The 16894-nt window shown below is 47.6% G+C and overlaps 2 protein-coding genes across 2 annotated transcripts; both read left to right on the forward strand.

Moving 5' to 3' along the window:
• The first annotated feature begins 1146 nt into the window (after positions 1–1146).
• Positions 1147–3965, forward strand: LOC130099512 (E3 ubiquitin-protein ligase TRIM35-like). The gene is made up of 3 exons (XM_056265224.1): positions 1147–1698; positions 3542–3637; positions 3750–3965. The coding sequence occupies exons 1-3, from the start codon at positions 1303–1305 to the stop codon at positions 3963–3965; spliced, it is 708 nt and encodes a 235-aa protein (XP_056121199.1). The 5' UTR covers positions 1147–1302.
• A 137-nt stretch (positions 3966–4102) lies between these two features.
• Positions 4103–4606, forward strand: LOC130099513 (E3 ubiquitin-protein ligase TRIM35-like). Its single transcript, XM_056265225.1, has 3 exons — positions 4103–4121; positions 4203–4321; positions 4431–4606. Exons 1-3 carry the CDS (start codon positions 4114–4116, stop codon positions 4604–4606), a joined length of 303 nt encoding a protein of 100 aa, XP_056121200.1. The 5' UTR covers positions 4103–4113.
• The last annotated feature ends 12288 nt before the right edge of the window (positions 4607–16894 follow it).

The following is a 16894-nucleotide window of genomic DNA, read 5'->3' on the forward strand; positions in this document are numbered from 1 at the left end:
GAGCGCGTGAAAAGTTACAACACACACACAAGCGCGCTTTCTCTCAGACACACTCACCGACTCACGCACACACTCCTGGATGCTTTGCATTGATGTGGTACTTTAGAGTTGACGAACTCCGTTTGTTATAAGTAAATGTTCCAAACAATCAAGCAGCGCGTTCTTGTCTCCCTCCTTTTTACACGAATGGTGGCTACGGCTAGAACGGCTCCGCAAAGGTCAAAACGAAATGGATTAATCTGCGTTATTTTTTTTTACGCGTTATTTCTTCTCAGATTCTGTTCCTTGAGGCGTTTTGACACAACGCACGTGGAGTGTTGCCTTGACAACAGTTGAGGATATATTTTGGAACAAGAATGGCAGCGGAAGTCTCTGAGGACACATCTGTGCAACCGTATCAGTTTGAACCGGAGTCGGACCAGAACAAGATGACGGCCGCGAAGAAGTTCGACAATTAAGACTCGAACAGGACATTTCTGAATGGTTGGTTAACATAATGTCACTTTTATCTATTTTTGCATGTACTGGCAGGGTAGAGTAGTGAGAAACGAACGCTATGTGTTTACTGGTGTATAGGTTAGTTCATTGACAGACAGATTGATGTTACAGTTAATGGTCATGAACAACTTTTTTTCACGATTTGCAAAGATTAATATAAAGGTTAATAAAACTTTACACTCACTTCTTCTGGAGGTGCAGCAGGGACATGAATAGTTGGTACCGATTATTTTTTCAGGAGCAGCTTCTTAGCAAAAAAAAAAAGTTTGTGTTGAAACGCTGCTGTCAATCAACAATTGTGGGAGGGGCGTCCGTTTTATTGACATCACAAAAACGAACGGCTCGATTTGAGGCAGGGGAAAACATATAAGGAGATTAAAACAAAAACACTGGATGGATTTTTATCATTATATGATGGTTGTGTACAGGCACTGCCAACACACATTTCAGTACAATCAACTTGTAAAAGTGCATGTACCATTATATGACCCCTTTAAAGAAAAATAAAAGATGACTAACTCATGCAACCGGCCCCAGACGATCCAAAAGGTCATCAGAAACTCCACCCTCTTACAAAACCTACCAGGAAGTGACAAGTCATTATTTCTACCTTTCATTTGTACTGAAAGCTAAAACGAGTCAGTGCTGTGAAGAACAGAAGAGGACACATTATATCAGAACTTTTGTGTATTTCTGAATGAACCCAGATTAGATTTTAATTATAATAGTTATTTACTCTTTAAACCAAAAGTTCAGAAAGTGAAAGTAAATTGTAGATCATTTGATATTTTACAAGACGAGGAAATGGATTCAAAATCTGTGGAAGAGCTTTCTTGTCCTGTTTGCTATGAAATCTTCAAGGTTCCTGTTTTTCTGTCCTGTAGTCACAGTATTTGTAAAGAGTGTCTACACCAGTTCTGGAAAACTAAAGAAACCCAGGAGTGTCCTGTCTGCAGGAGAAGATCCTCAAGAGATGATCCTCCAGTTAATCTCACATTAAAAAACTTGTGTGATTCATTGATAAAGGAGGGAAATGAGAAAAGTTCATCAGGATCTGAGGAGATCTGCAGTTTACACAGTGAGAAACTCAAACTCTTCTGTCTGGAGGACAAACAGCCTGTGTGTTTAGTGTGCAGAGACTCAGAGAAACACACCAATCACACATTCAGACCCATCAGTGAAGTGCTTTCATCTTACAAGGTAAGACAAATGTCTCTCATTTAATTAGCTAAATACAGAGCTAAACATAGAAACATTATTATTTGTGTACACAATAGACCAGTATTTTTGCTCAGACTAAACCTCTATGATTTACTACCGATACAAATTTCTGCATTAAGCTTAGACCCCTCTGATGTTCACATCTTCTTGAATGTAAGCATTGCACCAAAACATGTTTTAATATATATATATATATATACACTCACCGGCCACTTTATTAGGTACCCCATGCTAGTAACGGGTTGGACCCCCTTTTGCCTTCAGAACTGCCTCAATTCTTCGTGGCATAGATTCAAACAAGGTGCTGGAAGCATTCCTCAGGGAGTTTGGTCCATATTGACATGATGGCATCACACAGTTGCCGCAGATTTGTCGGCTGCACATCCATGATGCGAATCTCCCGTTCCACCACATCCCAAAGATGCTCTATTGGGTTGAGATCTGGTGACTGTGGAGGCCATTTTAGTACAGTGAACTCATTGTCATGTTCAAGAAACCAATTTGAAATGATTAGAGCTTTGTGACATGGTGGAAGTAGCCATCAGAGGATGGGTACATGGTGGCCATAAAGGGATGGACATGGTCAGAAACAATGCTCAGGTAGGCCGTGGCATTTAAACGATGCCCAATTGGCACTAAGGGGCCTAAAGTGTGCCAGGAAAACATCCCCCACACCATTACACCACCACCACCAGCCTGCACAGTGGTAACAAGGCATGATGGTTCCATGTTCTCATTCTGTTTACGCCAAATTCTGACTCTAACATCTGAATGTCTCAACAGAAATCGAGACTCATCAGACCAGGCAACATTTTTCCAGTCTTCAACTGTTCAATTTTGGTGAGCTCTTGCAAATTGTAGCCTCTTTTTCCTATTTGTAGTGGAGATGAGTGGTACCCGGTGGAGTCTTCTGCTGTTGTAGCCCATCCGCCTCAAGGTTGTGCGTGTTGTGGCTTCACAAATGCTTTGCTGCATACCTCGGTTGTAACGAGTGGTTATTTCAGTCACTGTTGCCCTTCTATCAGCTCGAACCAGTCTGGCCATTCTCCTCTGACCTCTGGCATCAACAAGGCATTTCCGCCCACAGAACTGCCGCTCACTGGATGTTTTTTCTTTTTCGGACCATTCTCTGTAAACCCTAGAGATGGTTGTGCGTGAAAATCCCAGTAGATTAGCAGTTTCTGAAATACTCAGACCAGCCCTTCTGGCACCAACAATCATGCCACGTTCAAAGTCACTCAAATCACCTTTCTTCCCCATACTGATGCTCGGTTTGAACTGCAGGAGATTGTCTTGACCATGTCTACATGCCTAAATGCACTGAGTTGCCGCCATGTGATTGGCTGCTTAGAAATTAAGTGTTAACGAGCAGTTGGACAGGTGTACCTAATAAAGTGGCCGGTGAGTGTTTATATATATATATATATATATATATATATAGAAATGTCATGGGTTATTAATATTTTTTCAATAATAATATGTGATTTAAGACATCAAAAAGTGAATGATACTAACATACTTTAACTTTCTGTATTTGTATTTACACAACCACAAATATACACCTGCATGTATATTATAATTAAGAATTGGCCATTGCAAAAAAACACATTTCTTTGGTGAAAACACGATTTCTTGATGTTCTTCCTTTCCAAATTAAATAATTAAAAAATATATGTTGTTTAATTTTCAGGCACAAATGCTTCCTGAGAATGATCCATTCAACATACAGTATAAATAATGTAACAATAAAAACAACCAGACATACAATGTTTAAACCTCTTATAGCTGCATAAGTTTCACAGATTTTCACTTTAACCTGTAGGAGGAATTTAATACAGCACTGACGTCCTTACTAAACAAGCTCAAACATGGAGAAGAAATGAAAGAAGAGTGTGATGAAACAATTCAACACATCAAGGTGAGGATATAAAGAGTTAAATACTCAACATTCACACACAGAGTTTATTATGGACATTATAGGAGTGTGTGTTCATACAGAGCTGACTGAAGTGAATGTGATTTGATTTCAGTCTCAAGCTGAGCACACAGAGCGTCAGATTAAAGAAGAGTTTGAGAAGCTTCATCAGTTTCTCAGAGACGAAGAAGAAGCTACAATCACTGCACTGAGGGAGGAAGAGGAGCAGAAGAAGCAGAGGATGAAGAAGAAGCTGAAAGAGATACACAGACACTTCTCATCTCTTTCACACACAATCAGAGACATGGAGAAGATGAAAAAAAGACAATGACATCTCATTTATAAAGGTTACAAATCAATCTGGCTTCATTCTCTTTGCATAAAACAACTTGTATAGAGAGACTCATTGACAGTGAGAGTGTTTGATAAGATATTAAAATGTTTTCAAACTCTATATTTTCCAGAACTATAAAGTCTCGATGGAAAGGTAAGTGAGCTGCTCGTATTTCTTCTCTCAGTGGATCTGAACTCAAATTCACTGCAGTTCTGACTCCTGAATGTTCCTCAGAGTCCAGATCTCACAGCCGGATCCACGGATGAGTTCTGGAGCTTTGATTCATGTGTGGCGTTATCTGGGTAACCTGCCGTTCAGAGTCTGGAAGAAGATGCTGGAAACTGTCCAACACAGTGAGTCTCAGCAGATTTGACACCAGAAGATGCAGAAGATAGTTCATTTCAGGTACATTTCTAATACCATAACATTTCATCCTCTAATCTGATGTTATTCTCTTTGCAGCTCCGTTGACTCTAGATCCAAACACAACACATCGTCGTCTCACACTCTCTGCTGATCTGACCAGTGTGTCATACAGTCGTGTAGATAAAACGCTCCCTGATAATCCAGAGAGGTTTGACTATTATCCATGTGTCCTGGGATCTGAGGGCTTTAACTGTGTTATTATGCAGTGTTAATGCCAACTGCATCAATTTTGGCACAAGTGTGTATTTTTATTGAAATTTTCTTATTTCACCCTCAATTCCTTTCATAAATCACTGGGTAAAAAAAACACTTATACACTCAGGACCTTAAGGACAAAAATGTCCCCATTGAAACCCATTAAAACTATAAAGCAAGTACTCACTTTGTTCCTGTTTTCTGCATGATATAATCAATTGGATATATTATTGTGTAATAATTATGTGTGTGTTATTGTGAGGTTTGAATGTATGCACTAAAATAATTGTGTTTGTGCATGTAATATTTGATAAAGTAATATTTTACTAGTTATTAATAATAAGACCAGTCAAAGACCCAGAACCAGAATTATAATAAATTGAAGATTTTTTTTTAAACTGAAGATAGTTTGCAGTTTCATCAGGTAGAAGTTGGCTTCAAGACTTACAAGGAGTTCGTAGGCCGCCCCGCTTACAGTTACAAAGATCACAGCGATTATACCCTTCACCCAGGTCTAAGCTATGTCCTTGCTTCAGGTTGAATGATTCTCATTGGTTAAGAAATAGATAAACATAGGAATTTCCACACATATACAGATAGACTGAAGCATATCTCCATTGATTATGCAGCTGACACTCGGACCCTGAAGTTAGGCACGTCATGAGCTTTCAGGTCACAGATTTGGTTTGCTGGGCGCCAACATGACCAGAACAACAACTCAGTCAATTTCCAATAATGCCAGTGGTTCCAAAACCTGCAACCAAATAGACTAACACACACATTTGGCCAGGCTTTATCAAAATATTCTCAAAACATCAAGATAATACGCAGGACTCTTTAATATAACGCAGTAAAGTAAGGCTTTAACTGAGAAATGTCCCCTTAAACTATAAACTTCAATGACCCCTGTGACCATAGTTGTCAGAGTACCCTAGAAAAGCAGATTTTGATACGTTGAAGACCTTTCTCAAACAAAAAACATCTTTCCATACCTCATTTCTAGAAGCCGGGCTAAATGAGCAAGCACTGTTGTTACATTTGTTACGTTCCCTCCTTCTAGTCTAGGGAAAAAGAGGGACTAACAATAAATGAAAGATGTAACAAAAAAAGAAAGTGAGAAATCTCCTTTTCGTCTATCCCAGCTCTATCTGTATTTCACTTTTATATCTAACAGATTTACACAACACCCTTTGAGTTTGACCTGATCATAAAAGGAACTTGAGGGAGATTGATTAAGTAGTTCTTTATTTATTTTCTTGAATAGAGGCCAACAAAGGCTTGCTCAACATATTTACAAAATAAGCAAGGGTCAGTAACAGATAAATAAGTTTAAATAATAACCAAATCGTCAGGAGAGGGCGAGGCCAAAATAACAAACAAAATGGAGACTTCCTAAGGTTTAAACCCAATTAAATTTCCTAACAAAAAGAAGATGAAATCAAAGACAATTATCTTACCTCTCTCCCTGACTAACAAAGAATAAACAGGAAAAAAGTTTAGGAGTAGATACTCCAAACAAATTGGCACCCGTCTCCCTACACGGTTGAACAACTTAAACTCACACAGTCTAAGAGCTCGTGGTACTCAAACACAGATCTCACAGATAAAGTTCTCTTACGAGAGGTTCTCTCGTATTGCGTAAGTTTAGCTTACGCTACGGGAAAGATTCATCTTCTCGAGATATTGAAGCCAAAAAATTATCCTAATTTTGTATTCATTGTCAACGCAGTGCAGCAGCTAGCAGACCTAGAGCAGGCAGTCTAGCGTGCTCATTGGCTGCCCTGCAGGCAACTGCTGCAGCCTACCAGTGAGCCCGGCGTGACGTCACGCCCAATGAAGGGCGCTCGCGCCTTCATAGCGTCACAGCCCGCCAGAATGGGCGTGGCTTAGCGTATAAAAGAAGGGGCTCGTAGGCTGAATTCCCTGATTTTTCGACTCTTCAGCGAGCTCTTCGCATCGCTGGATTGAGGGAAGCCACCGTCGCCGTCGAGACAGCGAACAGCCAGCCAGGACAGCGCTGAGGAAGCCGGCCGTCTTCGCCACCTTCAGCCATCCGTGCGAGCTACGCTATCCGGCGACGTATCCTTTTTACATTGTTGTTGTATTCTCTTTTCTCTTACTCCTAAAAGAGCAGCGAGCGTCTTTTTCAAGATGCCTCGCACTTCCTGTGGACAGCCGGAACCTGTGGCCACAGCGACGCGCTCGCCGGAGAACCTCCCTCGAGCCTCGCTCTCGCCTTCCCCGCCTCTCTTCACCGACGCGCAGCTGCCGCTCACGAGCCTCACTGCCGTCGCGTCTGAGGATGAGGTTGAGGGACACGCCACAAGGGACTGCTGTTCTAACCGCGGCTAGCTTCCTTTACGTTACAAGGAAGCTACCGCGACTCCGCAGAAGCAGTCACTCCGCCCTTTGTGGGACCGCGCAGTGATAAGCGCCGTTCCCAAAGGCAGCCGGAGCCTGTAGCCACAGCGACGCGCTCGCCGGAAAGCCTCCCTCGAGCCTCGCTTTTTCACCTTCCCCGCCTCCCTTCACCGACGCGCAGCTGCCGCTCACGAGCCTCACTGCCGTCGCGTCCGAGGACTGCTGGACTGCTGTTCTAACCGCGGCTAGCTTCCTTTACAAGGAAGCTGCCGCGCGCGCTCTTTGTTATCTGCTCGCGCTACTTAAGCTTATGTTGTTTCCCCCGTGGCTCAGTGGCTAAACTCTAAGCTTTCGCGCCAGAGACCCGTGTTCGATCCCGGCTCTCGCAGCAGATACAATTTATGCAGCTCTCCTCTCTGAGCTCGCGACCAGCTTTCTTACATACAGAAAGCGAGCGCGCGCCCCGAGCGACACGCACACGAAAACTGTGATGACGCTCTCTCTCTTATCTGCTCGCGCCAACTAAAGCTTATGTTGTTTCCCCCGTGGCTCAGTGGCTAGACTCTAAGCTTTCGCGCCAGAGACCCGTGTTCGATCCCGGCTCTCGCAGCAGATAAAATTTATGCAGCTCGCGCGACCAGCTTTCTTACGTACAGAAAGCGAGCGCGCGCCCCGAGCGCATGCGTCACCGGCGAAAGAAGGAAAGAGTGGTTTTTTGTCCCGCCGAGGCTTGACAAACCCCCTCTTTTTCTCAAACATTTTCCAGCTCCTCCTAGTTCGAGCGGCTGGTAATGTCTATACTGCAGTAGAGAGCCTGTTATAACACGCACGCCTGCAGACAATGCCGACACGCACACGAAAACTGTGATGACGCTCTCTCTTATCTGCTCGCGCCAACTAAAGCTTACGTTGTTTCCCCATGTGGCTCAGTGGCTAAACCTTAAGCTTTCGCGCCAGAGACCCGTGTTCGATCCTGGCTCCCGCAGCAGATAAAATTTATGCGGCTCTCCTCAGCAAGCCGCCGTTTTCGGATCCGGCTCACGCCGATGGTGTTTTTTAGTGTAGAAAGGTGCCCACATCTCGGTGTTCACCCCTACACACAAGCACAACACTTCCCGTGTTATTCACAGAACAGAGCCCACTCCCTTAAAGCGGGAAACCGCTCGAGTGTTGAACGTAGGATATGTGTCCACGAGTTCGTGCCCATGCCTATTTTTCTGCCCGCTCTATCACTAAAGACTCATATCAAACTATGAGAGAGAAAGACGCGCGTGTCCCGCTGCGGCCGGACCGCCGTCAAAGTTTATTTCCCTGTCAGTCCCCTTCAAACAGGCTACTGCAGTGGTCCATTTAGCAGCCAACGAGCCGGTTCATTTACCCTCTCGCCTGCACACATACGCCGTCTTCACGGCGACCCAGAGAAATCTCAAAAGAGTATAGTGCCGTTGGTGTCTTAAGTGTAGTGAAAGTGCCCACGCCCCAGTGTTCACCCCTACACACAAGCACAACACGTTCCGTGTCACTCACAGAGCACACTCTCATAAAGCGCAGAAAAGCCGCTCGAGTGTTGAGTGTGAGAAATGTGTCCACAGGTTTGTGCCCACTGTCTGCCCGCTCTGTAACACGGTCAATGAAGCAGGTTATGAATGTAAGTCTCGTGCCCGCCAGAGAGCGTTCACGCTTACTAACACACACTTCTCCCCGGGCGCCGCCCGCGCGTCTAAGTGTTATCACAAGGCGCAGGGCGTTAATAAGACGCTCCCCATCCTATTCGATCGGGGCGTCAAATACACTTGTAAGTCTCGTGCCCGCGCACACGCGTTCACGCTTACAGAAAGCTTCTCCGCCCAGAGCGCTGCTCGCGCGACAAAAAGTGGAAAGAGAATGTTCCCCATCCCTTATGATTGGGACATTCCACATAAATCAGCCGGTTTCGGTTTTCAGCGAGCAGCCATTGCCCAGAACCGAGAGCGCGCGCGCCACGCTTTCGGCTCCGGTTCAGTTTTCACAAGCCCGCGAATGGCGGCGATCTGAACCTGGAGGCCATTCGCCCCCTAGCGGCTCACGTAGCTGCATGGGAAGCTATCCCAAGGGTTTCAGAATGGGTGCTGAGCACAATAAAGCATGGCTATACACTTCAATTCATTCGCCGTCCCCCGCGCTTCCGAGCCCGGACCGCGACGATAGTGAATGCGGAAGTAGCACACCTACTTCACGCAGAAATAGCAAAGCTGCTGTGCAAAGGGGCAATAGAAAGGGTACCGCCTTCTCTGAGCGAGTCAGGCTTTTACAGCCGATATTTTCTCGTACCCAAGAAGGACGGAGCCTTCAGGCCCATCCTCGATCTGAGACATTTGAACAAGGTGCTTGCGAAAAGACCGTTCAAAATGCTTACGACCAGAAAAATCCTCGCGCACGTTCGCCCGAGGGACTGGTTTATTTCTCTAGATCTGAAGGATGCCTATTTTCAGATTCAGATAATACCCCGTCACAGGCGATTTTTGAGATTCGCCTTCGACGGTCAGGTATATCAATACACCGTCCTGCCGTTCGGCCTGTCTCTAGCACCCCGTACATTTACGAAGTGCATGGACGCGGCGCTCGCCCCCCTGAGAAGTCAGGGGCTGCGAATAATGAACTACCTGGACGATTGGCTGATATTGGCACAGTCAGAGACAGAACTGATGTCTCACAGAACAGTGCTTCTCAGTCACCTGGAAAGCTTGGGTCTCACGGTCAACTGGACCAAGAGCTCATTAACGCCCAGCCAGTCAATTTCCTTTTTAGGAATAGAACTGGACTCGGTGACTATGACGGCATGTTTATCGACGCAGCGCGCGCGCCGTGTTCGACACCTAGCCGCATCTTTCCAGAAGGGCAGCTTTCTCCCTCTGAAAACATTTCAAAGGATGTTGGGCTGTATGGCGTCAGCTGCAGCGGTCCTTCAGCTGGGCCTACTGCGCATGCGCCCGCTCCAGCGCTGGTTGAATGCTCGCGCGTCTTGCCGAGCTTGGGTGTCTGGCGGCCAGAAAATCAGAGTGACTCAGACCTGCATAGCGGCTCTGCAGCCCTGGTTAGTAGCCGACTTGTACCAGCAGGGAGTGATGATGGGAACCATCTCTTACCGAAAAGTCACAGACCGGCCTTCGGCCAGTGGTCAGATCAAGAGAAGTGTTTCCACATAAACTGTCTGGAGATGTTAGCGGTCGAGAACGCACTGAAGTGCTTCCTCCCGTTCATACAGGACCAACATGTTCTTGTCCGCTCGGACAACATGTCTGTGGTATCCTATGTCAACCGTCAGGGCGGTGTCAGATCCAGGAATCTCTGCAATCTGGCGGAACGCCTCCTTATGTGGTCTCAGATGCACCTGCGTTCGCTGAGGGCGACGCACGTGCCTGGCCATTTGAACGACGGCCCAGACAAACTGTCCAGGGACAATGTTCCCCCAGGGGAATGGTCCCTGCACCCACAAACGGTCCAGAAACTGTGGCGCCTATTCGGCAGAGCGGAGGTCGACCTATTTCCGTCAAAAGACAACGCTCAATGTCCGATATTCTTTACGAAAGACGAGGACGCGCTGGCCCAGGTTTGGCCCAGCCTCCCGCTTTATGCTTTCCCTCCGGTCTCTCTGTTACCTCAAGTGTTCAAGAGAATCAGGGAAGCACGCCACTCGGTGCTCCTCATAGCCCCGCGATGGGAGAATCAGATTTGGTTCCCGGAACTGACACAGCTGTCACGCACAGCTCCGTGGCTCGCGGCACGATCTGGCATCCCTATCCAGAGCGCTGGTCTCTGCACGCATGGTTGATCAACGGGTACTCGTTACCCTGCCAGAAGGAGTGATGAACACAATCACACAGGCTAGAGCTCCTTCCACGAGAAGGCTCTACGCGTCTAAGTGGTCGGTGTTCTCCAGATGGTGCACCGACAGAGGTCTGGACCCGCGGACATGCGGGGTGGCGCATCTGCTCACTTTCCTACAAGAGATGTTGGATAAGGGGAGGTCCCCATCCACGCTCAAAGTGTATGTGGCGGCCGTGGCAGCGTTCGCAGAGCCGACGCACGGCCAGTCATTGGGAAGACATGAGCTGGTCATCCGCTTCCTTAGAGGAGCTAGAAGGATGAACCCGCCGCGCCCCCCGTCGGTTCCTGTGTGGGATCTTTCATTGGTCCTCGAGGCCCTGAAAGCTTTTCCATTTGAACCACTGGACTCCGTGGGGTTGAAATATCTATCACTAAAAACCGTTTTTCTGATTGCACTGTCGTCAGTAAAACGTGTGGGGGACCTGCACGCGCTGTCTGTCAGCGCATCGTGTCTGGAGTTCGGGCCGAATGACTCTAAAGTCATCCTCAGACCTAGACATGGCTATGTCCCTAAAGTGATGGGCACTCCATTCAGAGCGCAAGTCATTTCACTGTCAGCTCTGCCAGCATCTGACAGCGAAAGTGATGTGAATCTCCTCTGCCCTGTTAGGGCGCTGAGGTTTTACATTACACGCTCCGCCTCCTTCAGGCGTTCGGAACAGCTGTTTGTTTCGTTTGGAGGGCGCACCAAGGGTCTCGCCTCCTCGAAACAGAGCCTGTCCAGATGGATAGTGGACGCTGTAGCAGCCGCTTACGCGTCAAAAGGTCTGCAATGCCCTTTGGGTATCAGGGCTCATTCCACGAGAGGCGTTGCGTCGTCGTGGGCGTGGTCCAGTGGGATCTCTATCCATGACATATGTGTAGCGGCGGGCTGGAGCTCCCCGTCTACCTTTGTCAGGTTTTATAACCTAGAGGTTCCCGCCTTGCAGGCTAAACTTTTGTCAGTTTGAAAGGGATGTGTATTCTGCCCAGATATTCTGCTCAGATCACTCTCACGTGACTCAGCTCTCCTGGTTGAGCTGCACCAGTAGGGTATGTGCCATGTGCCTATACAGACCACCGCGCTGCTCTGTATTCCCTATGTGTGCTTATATACAAGTGATGGCCCGCATGGCTGGCCACCTTATTTTTCCCACTTATTGGGCTCCCCTGAAGTTCGGGGTCTCATGGTGGATGCTTGGCGCGCACGGCGTTGACAAAGTGTTCCCGTAGCGTAAGCTAAACTTACGCAATACGAGAGAACCTCTCGTAAGAGAACGATACTCGGTTACTAACGTAACCTCGGTTCTCTCTAGAGAGGGAACGAGTATTGCGTAACCGGCCGTGCTCGCGCCACGAGCGACTTCGCTTCAGTTGTCGAAAAACCAGGGAATTCAGCCTACGAGCCCCTTCTTTTATACGCTAAGCCACGCCCATTCTGGCGGGCTGTGACGCTATGAAGGCGCGAGCGCCCTTCATTGGGCGTGACGTCACGCCGGGCTCACTGGTAGGCTGCAGCAGTTGCCTGCAGGGCAGCCAATGAGCACGCTAGACTGCCTGCTCTAGGTCTGCTAGCTGCTGCACTGCGTTGACAATGAATACAAAATTAGGATAATTTTTTGGCTTCAATATCTCGAGAAGATGAATCTTTCCCGTAGCGTAAGCTAAACTTACGCAATACTCGTTCCCTCTCTAGAGAGAACCGAGGTTACGTTAGTAACCGAGTATCGTTTTAACAACAAGTAACACCACAACGTCTGGGATAGCCGAAGAGGGATCTCTCTCGAACACTGTGTCTTTGGTGTTTTATATCCACTCCTGTTAATCAGCACCAGCTGCAGGTGATTTGGGGCGCTGCCTGGCAGAGAGAGAGAGAGAGAGAGAGAGAGAGAGAGAGAGAGAGAGAGAGAGAGAGAGAGAGAGAGAGAGAGAGAGAGAGAAGGAGGGGAGAAAACATCGCCAACACCCATAAACTCTAGGTATTACGTCATGGGACGTAACACATTCATATTAAATACAGACATTAGAGGATACATGAAAAGAACATTTCAGTAATCACACTGGTAACTTCTATAACAAAGTAAAATCTACTCGGTTTCTAACGTAACCTCAATTCCCTGAGAGGGGGAACGAGTATTGCGGAAGCTTGCGATCGCCTGATTGAAGCACAAAGCACGGTATGTTACTCAATACTCATTCCCTCTCTCAGGGAACTGAGGTTACGTTAGTAACCGAGTAGTTCCCTTTCCAGAGGTCTCTCCTATTGCGTAAGCTTACGCTATGGGAACCCCTCTCAAAGTGCCGTGCGTGCTTAAAACTTCGCCCCAAACTATAACCCAGAGCAAGTGCTCGGATTTTATAGAATAGAACATCAGGGAATAGAAAGGAATGGCGAATCAACGGCCAGTTCATTTATCTTAATACACATAGTATGTGATTTGCAAACCTGGTTATTCACCAGGATCAATATACAACCAAATAGAAGCCAGTCAGTGATGAACTTTGCCAGTCATATAATGGAATAAGCCCTTAGCGCTTAAGATTAAGCTCTTGAATATACACTCATATATATAATGAGAACCTTAGTTCTATTTTCAGCCAGGACAGGATTAATTAGGCCCTAAGCCTTTTCTTTTTTTATGTATATATATATATATATGCTTGATACTTAAATAGCTAGCACTCTAGCTTGCAAAGTGGGAACTTCCAGGTTATAAAACCTCATAAATGTGGACGGTGAGGCCCAGCCGTCCGCCGCACAAATATCCTCAATGGGTATCCCACTGGACCGAGGCCATGTCTCTAGTGGAGTGGGCTCTGACGCCTAAAGGGCACTGCAGGCCCTAAGACTCATAAGCCAGAGCGATAGCATCCACTATCCAGCGCGACAATCTCTGCTTTGTGATGGTAAGCCCCTTGGTGCGGCCGCCAAAGCATACGAAAATCTGTTCTGACTGTCTGAACGAGGCAGAGCGCTCCACGTATATTCTGAGTGCACGGACAGGGCAGAGTAGGTTCGCGGAGAAGGGCTGTTAGCGAGATTACCTGTGCACTAAATGGAGTAGAGAGCACTTTAGGAACATAACCATGCCTAGGCTTTAGGAAGACTCTGGAGTCGCTGAATCCAAACTCAAGGCATGCAGCGGCTGTAAATCGGCCACTCTTTTAACTGAAGCTAGTGCCAGTAAGAGAGCAGTTTTAAGCGAAAGCGACCTCAGGTCCATAGACCGAAGTGGTTCGATTGGAGCGTCCTTTATGGCCTCCAGGACCGTGGAGAGGTCCCAGACGGGCACAGAGGGTGGCTGAGGAGGATTCAACCTCCTAGCCCCTTTAAGGACGTGCACAACAAGTTTGTTTCTCCCCATTGTCCGGCCACAAGAGAATGTGATGTTGTTATGGCCGTTACGTACACTTTGAGTGTGGATGGGGTTTGGCCCGCGTCCAACAGCTCTTGCAAGAAGGCGAGTATACTCCATACTTCGCATAAGTAGGGGTCCAGGCTCTGTGCTGCGCACCAGCCTGAGAATACTGCCCATTTTTGAGCATAGAGCCGCCTAGTCGAAGGGGCTTTTGCTTCATTAATGGTTTTCAGCACTCTTTCTGGGATGCATCCGGATACCCGTTTAGTGGCCATGCGTGAAGGGCCCACAGGTCGGGAAGAGGATGCCAGATTTTCCCGTTCGCCTGCATGAGGAGATTCCTCCTCAACGGAGTGGCCATGGGGTTGTTTCCATACGCTGTGCCAGCTCGGAGAACCATAACTGATTCCTCCATAGAGGGGCTATTAATAGCACCGCGCACGTGCTTTCTTTGATCCGTTCGATGACCTGTGGTAACATCGTGACCGGAGGAAACGCGTACAGCGGACGGCTCGGCCAGTCGTGGATGAGCGCATCCTTGTTTTTCGAGAAAAATGTCCGGCAATGAGCATTGTCTTTCGAGGCGAAGAGGTCTACCTCTGTCCTTCCGAAAATTCTCCAAATCATCTGAACCATTTGTGGGTGAAGAGACCATTCCCCTGGGGGAACTTTGTCTCTGGATAACATATCCGCGCCCTGGTTCAGGATGCCTGGCACATGCGCCGCTCTCAGCGAGCCTAGGTTGTGCTGAGCCCATATGATGAGGTTTCTGGACATGGTGTACAGGTTGTTGGACCTGAGGCCACCCTGGCGATTTATGTGCGACACCACCGTCGTATTGTTAATCCGGACCAGGACTTGGTGGTCCTTCAAAAAAAAGGGAGAAAAGCTCTCAGTGATAGAGCCACTGCTCTCATCTCTAGACAGTTTATATGTAGACATTTCTCCAGACCTGACCACAGGCCGGAGACAGGCCTTCCTTCGTAAAGGGCCCCCCAACCTAGGTTGGAGGCATCCGTCAAGATAATTTTTCTCACTGATATCACTCCCATACTCACTCCGGACTGATACCGGTCGGCTGTTTTCCAGGGAACCAGGGCTTTGATACAGCTGTGATTCACTCTGATTTGTAAATGGCCAGATCGCCATGTGTGAGTCGGAACACGGGGGTTTAGCTAGTGCTGAAGAGGACGCATATTCAGCAGTCCTAATTGGAGCACTGCCGTTCAAGTGTCTGAGGTCTAGAATGGGTCTGAGGGCGCCATCCTTCTTCAGAACGAGGAAGTAGCGGCTGTCTAAGCCTGACTCGCTTTGTGACAGAGGGACTGGTTCCACAGCCCCTTTGTCTAACAGTTTTGACACTTCGGCCATGTGCCACTTTGCTCAGTACCGTCGTTTCGACCACAGCTACAAAGCGCGATGATCTGAAACTGTTTGAAGCAAACTGTAGCTAGTAGCCCTGTTTTATTACACTCAGCACCCAAACTGATATATCTGGTATGGCTTCCCAGACCGTGGCCCTCAAAGCCAGAGGTTGGATGATGTCTGGGGATGAATCGCTTTGTGATAGGGACTCGGTCACCCAGACGCTTTGTGTTAGTAATGCTGTGGAGACAGCAAGTGTGTTCAGCGGTGTGTATTTTATACTGGCCGCACCACCCACATTTGTCATACTCGCAGCTTGAGTGGAGGGTGAATTGACACAGCGGGAATAGTGTTCGTGTGCAGGGGTGCGTACTTTATAGTGGACCTGCATTCATTATTTTTCCCGCACGAGCTGGGCTGCGGATTGCTGCAGAGTGAACAGTTTTCATGCGAGGACGTGCGCACTCTGTGATATAACCTTTCCAGTCTGGGCTGGAGGGAGAACAGACACTGTGGTGACAGTGCTTATGTGTAGAGGTGCATACTGCATAGTGGGCACGCATACTACTTTGTTTGGTACTGTGGGGACAGTGCGTATGTGTGGGGGCGCGTACATTATAGTGGGCGCATAACCTACACTTAACACAGTCATGGCGTGAACAGGGAAACTTTGTACTGTGGGAACAGTGTTTGCATATAGGGGTGCATACTTCAGAGTGGGTACGTGACCTACAAGTGATCTCTTTCCAGCGCGTGCTTGGGGGGAGACAGACAGAAAAGCACTCTTTATGTGCTTTATTTGTGTCGCCGTAAAAACAGCGTTTGATTGCAGGTGAGCAAGTTTGATCACAGACCCATTTACTGCACTGTTCGTGTTTCAAGCCGCCTGAGATAAGGGGACTGAGAAACATTTTAAGTGTCGTTTGGAGATTGGACCGTAGTGACATACTTCGCTTGCAGGGCGCTGCCTTCGCTTGGCTCTGCGGTGGCGGCAGCGACGCCTTCTTGTGGCGACTCGAAGCAGAGCTTGAACGCTTAGGGAGGAAGTGGCGCATAACTTGCGACGCCTTCTGAGCCTCTGTGTAGCGCTCCGCGAACCTCTTCACTGCAGGGCCGAAAAGGCCGGCGGTAGTAATGGGAGCATCAAGGAAAGCCGCCTTGCACGCATACTTCATCTCTGTCAGATTGAGCCACAAGTGTCGCTCAAGCACCGTCAGGTTAGACATACTTTGCCCCATATAGCCTGGGCAGTTGATTTCGTGGTGCGCAGAGCTAAGTTGGTGGCGCTGCGCAGATCACTGAAGGCTTCTGGGTCAGGTCCAGACTTGTCCATGGAGCGGAGAAGCTTGGCCTGAAACACCTGAAGGACAACCA

Source organism: Rhinichthys klamathensis, unplaced genomic scaffold, assembly GCF_029890125.1.
Source record: "Rhinichthys klamathensis goyatoka isolate OS25496 unplaced genomic scaffold, OSU_Roscu_1.1 h1tg000230l_1, whole genome shotgun sequence".
Lineage (NCBI taxonomy): Eukaryota > Metazoa > Chordata > Actinopteri > Cypriniformes > Leuciscidae > Rhinichthys > Rhinichthys klamathensis.

Excerpts from the sequence above, each read along its gene's own strand:
- LOC130099512 (XM_056265224.1), top strand. The coding sequence starts at position 1,303 with ATGGATTCAAAATCTGTGGAAGAGCTTTCTTGTCCTGTTTGCTATGAA. Across the intron at positions 1,699-3,541 it reads AAGTGCTTTCATCTTACAAG|GAGGAATTTAATACAGCACT; the intron begins GTAAGACAAATG and ends TTTAACCTGTAG. Across the intron at positions 3,638-3,749 it reads AAACAATTCAACACATCAAG|TCTCAAGCTGAGCACACAGA; the intron begins GTGAGGATATAA and ends ATTTGATTTCAG.
- LOC130099513 (XM_056265225.1), top strand. Across the intron at positions 4,322-4,430 it reads GCTGGAAACTGTCCAACACA|CTCCGTTGACTCTAGATCCA; the intron begins GTGAGTCTCAGC and ends TTCTCTTTGCAG.